Source organism: Gracilinanus agilis, unplaced genomic scaffold (assembly GCF_016433145.1).
Source record: "Gracilinanus agilis isolate LMUSP501 unplaced genomic scaffold, AgileGrace unplaced_scaffold47564, whole genome shotgun sequence".
In the NCBI taxonomy this organism is placed as follows: domain Eukaryota; kingdom Metazoa; phylum Chordata; class Mammalia; order Didelphimorphia; family Didelphidae; genus Gracilinanus; species Gracilinanus agilis.
Window position 1 is genome coordinate 868 of NW_025381982.1, and position 2901 is coordinate 3768.

A 2901-nucleotide genomic window follows, 5' to 3' on the forward strand; every position below is an offset into this window, starting at 1 on the left:
AAAATACAGATAAAAAAATAAACAAAGCTCCCAGAGTGGGGGGGAGGGGGCATCGCCATCATCTTCATCATTGGTTTCCCAGGTCTGCTGCCCTCTAGCCTGCTGGGCACTTGAGGCTCCCTGCCTGGCACCTGGGGCAGTCCCTGAGGCAGATCCTGGGCTTCTGGCCATGTTTCCCAGGCACAGGTGATGGGGCTGCCAATCCTGTTTAAAGCCTACTCCAGGAAGCTAACCCCAGATGCCACCCCTCCAGCTTGCAGCCCTGGTACCCCCCTGCCCACCCCCCCCCCCATCCCCTCTCACCTCCTTGCGCCTTTGCTTCTCCTCCTCCAGGTGTCGGGCAAAATCCTTGGCCAGTTTCCTCTCCTGCCGCTCCTTCNCCCCCCCCCCATCCCCTCTCACCTCCTTGCGCCTTTGCTTCTCCTCCTCCAGGTGTCGGGCAAAATCCTTGGCCAGTTTCCTCTCCTGCCGCTCCTTCATCTTGCGCTCCCAGGACGTCTTCAGGGGCTTGTCCTGGACCATCTGGGAGAATCTGAGGGGGTTTGGGGGTGGATCCCTGGTGAGAGCTCTGCAGTGGTCCCCCCCACCCACCACGATGTGGTCCAGCAGTAGACAAGATTAAAACCCAGAGCTGCCTGGGGAGCCTCTGAGACAGAAGTCCTGCCCACAAGGGCTTACAGTGGGGAGGGGGTCAAGGAAGCAGCAGGTGCCCCCCAGGCATCTTTTGGTTAATCTGCCCTTCTCCAATGGGTTCCCTCAGCTCCTACACCTCCAGACTGAGAAGGGCATTTGGAGATCCTGGCCCAACTACCCTGACTTTACAGATGGGGAGACTGAGGCTGGGGGTGTGACTGCTCTGGGTTTAGGCTGCCCACCACAGACCCGGTGCCCACCTAAAGCTGCCCAAGGCTGGGCACAGGCAGTGTGCCCTCGCTGGTGGGGATCCCCAAGGCAGATAAGGCCCCAGTGGCCCTTTCCCCCTTTCCCTCACCTCTTCTTTTTGGGATCCTTCCACACTCGGCCAGACTTGGGCTTCCCTTTGGGGATTATTGGCGCCTCCTTCTGCTTGGGCTTCTTGGGTGCTGAGGTGGGCATAGGGGAGCCACCCCGCTTCTTGGTTTTGGAGGCCTGGCTCTCTGCAGCACCATCCTGAGGCAGTGCTCCCGATTTGGGGGTCACTGGCTCAGGCTGACCCAAGGGACCCTCTCTGCCAGGCTCTGGCTGTCCTTTCTGGGACTCCAATCCCTTGTCTCTTAGACTTTGGGGGGATGCCGGGCTGGCTTCTGGGGGAGGTCTGGAGAACGGCTCCCCTCCCGAGCCTTGAGTCCTAAGTGTCTTAGGGGACCCCAGGCAGTGCTTCTTGGGGCTTTGGGATTTTTCCAGGCCGGGTCTCTTCTCATCTGGGGTGCCCTTGGCCTGCTGATTCTGCTGTCTCTTGGGGGACCCCAGACCGGGCTGTGGAAGATTGCTCGGGGACCCCGGGAGCTGATCCTTTCTCCTGGGGGACCCCAAGTCCTTGCCCTTATTCTTCGGGGACCCAAGGCAGGGTCCTGACTGATTCTGGGGGGACTTTGGCCCCCGGGCCTGTCTCTGGGGGGAGCCCAAGTCCTCACCCCTCTTCTTGGGGGACCCAAGCAGCTTCTGAGGGGACCCCACGCCCTCCGTCGCCGCTTCCGGCACCGGCTCTAAAGCAGCCTCGGCCTTGGACCCTAGTAGAGCTCGTCGGGCCTTACGGGGCCCCCGGGACGGCGTGGCCGGAGTCGCGGGGGTTTCGGCTTCCAACCCCTCCAGGCGCCGGCTTCTCCTCCGGGGCGTCTCCATCTCGAGGGACCGAGCAGAACCGAGCCGAGACCAGCAGAACCCGATCCACGTGGAGCTGCCGGGTTCGGTGGATGTCGGCGCGCCCAAGACGTCACAGACCAGCGACTCGCTGAAGAAGGGCCGGGAGGCGTGTTCTGCGGGAGGCCATGTTGGTGAGGGCAGATCCCAGAGGCCGCGCTTTCCCGGAGCATGCGCTTTGCCGCCACTCTCTGAGCACCGCTTTTGCGCCGGCGTCCAAGCCACCCATAGGACTAGCGCGGACCTGCGTAGTGCAGCGCGGGGGCTCGCAGGGAATGGATCCTATCAACTGAGGAAAACAGTCCTGTTTAGAGATCTTCCAGTCCAAAGGCCTCCTTCTGCGGAGGGAGGTCGTCATAAAGCCGTGGCTCCGCAGCCAGCCAGCCAACGCACTCTCCGAGTTCTCACTGTGTGCCAGGCGTTGCCGCAGAGAAAGCATTCCGTGCACTCTTTAAGCGCCTGCTGTGTGCCCAGCAACGCGCCAGATTAAGCATTTCTCTGAGGATGCAAAGAGAAAGGGAAAGCAGCCTTCTGGGAGCCTCCATTCTTTCAGGAAGTGGGAAACAAGGCTAGTAAATGAATAAACCCAAAGGATACGGGTGGGGGTTGGGGTGGAGGAGGAGAGGAAAGGCGTTACGCGGTTCTGGAGTGGAACTTTGGAGGAAATGAAGGCGGAAGTGGAGAGGGAGTCTATGGAGGGATCGTGCAAAGATCTGCAGGTGGAAAATCGAGGATGCTGGAGAAGGAACAAATTGGGGGTGGGGGGTGGGAGGGGGGAGAAGCAGAGAAGATAAACTCCTGCCATGGCTTTGCCTCCACCAAGCCCTGCCGGACCGTTTTCCCCTTTTTACCTGTCCGAGCTTTTCCATTGGCATCCTTCCCTCTCTAGGAGAACCATCCCTTATAATAAAGAATACACAGGAAGGTATTTTAAAGGTCAGTCAGAATAACCAAAAGGCTGAGCTCGTCTGCAGTGCCCCTCCCTGGGGTCCTCACCTCTGCCAGGAAGGAAAGCCTCCATCTCCCGCCTCTTCCAAGCCTTCTTTGGTCACTATAACGTCA

At 60.0% G+C, this 2901-nt stretch overlaps 1 protein-coding gene across 1 annotated transcript; it reads right to left on the reverse strand.

The window, feature by feature from the left end:
• Positions 1-303: 303 nt before the first annotated feature.
• CCDC86 (coiled-coil domain containing 86) lies at positions 304-2421 on the reverse strand (the record flags this gene model as incomplete). Its single annotated transcript, XM_044684284.1, has 2 exons — positions 992-2421; positions 304-532 (listed from the first exon to the last, which is right to left on the reverse strand). Coding segments are annotated over exons 1-2 (1059 nt in total), but the record flags the coding sequence as incomplete, so codon positions are not given.
• Between the last annotated feature and the right edge of the window lie 480 nt (positions 2422-2901).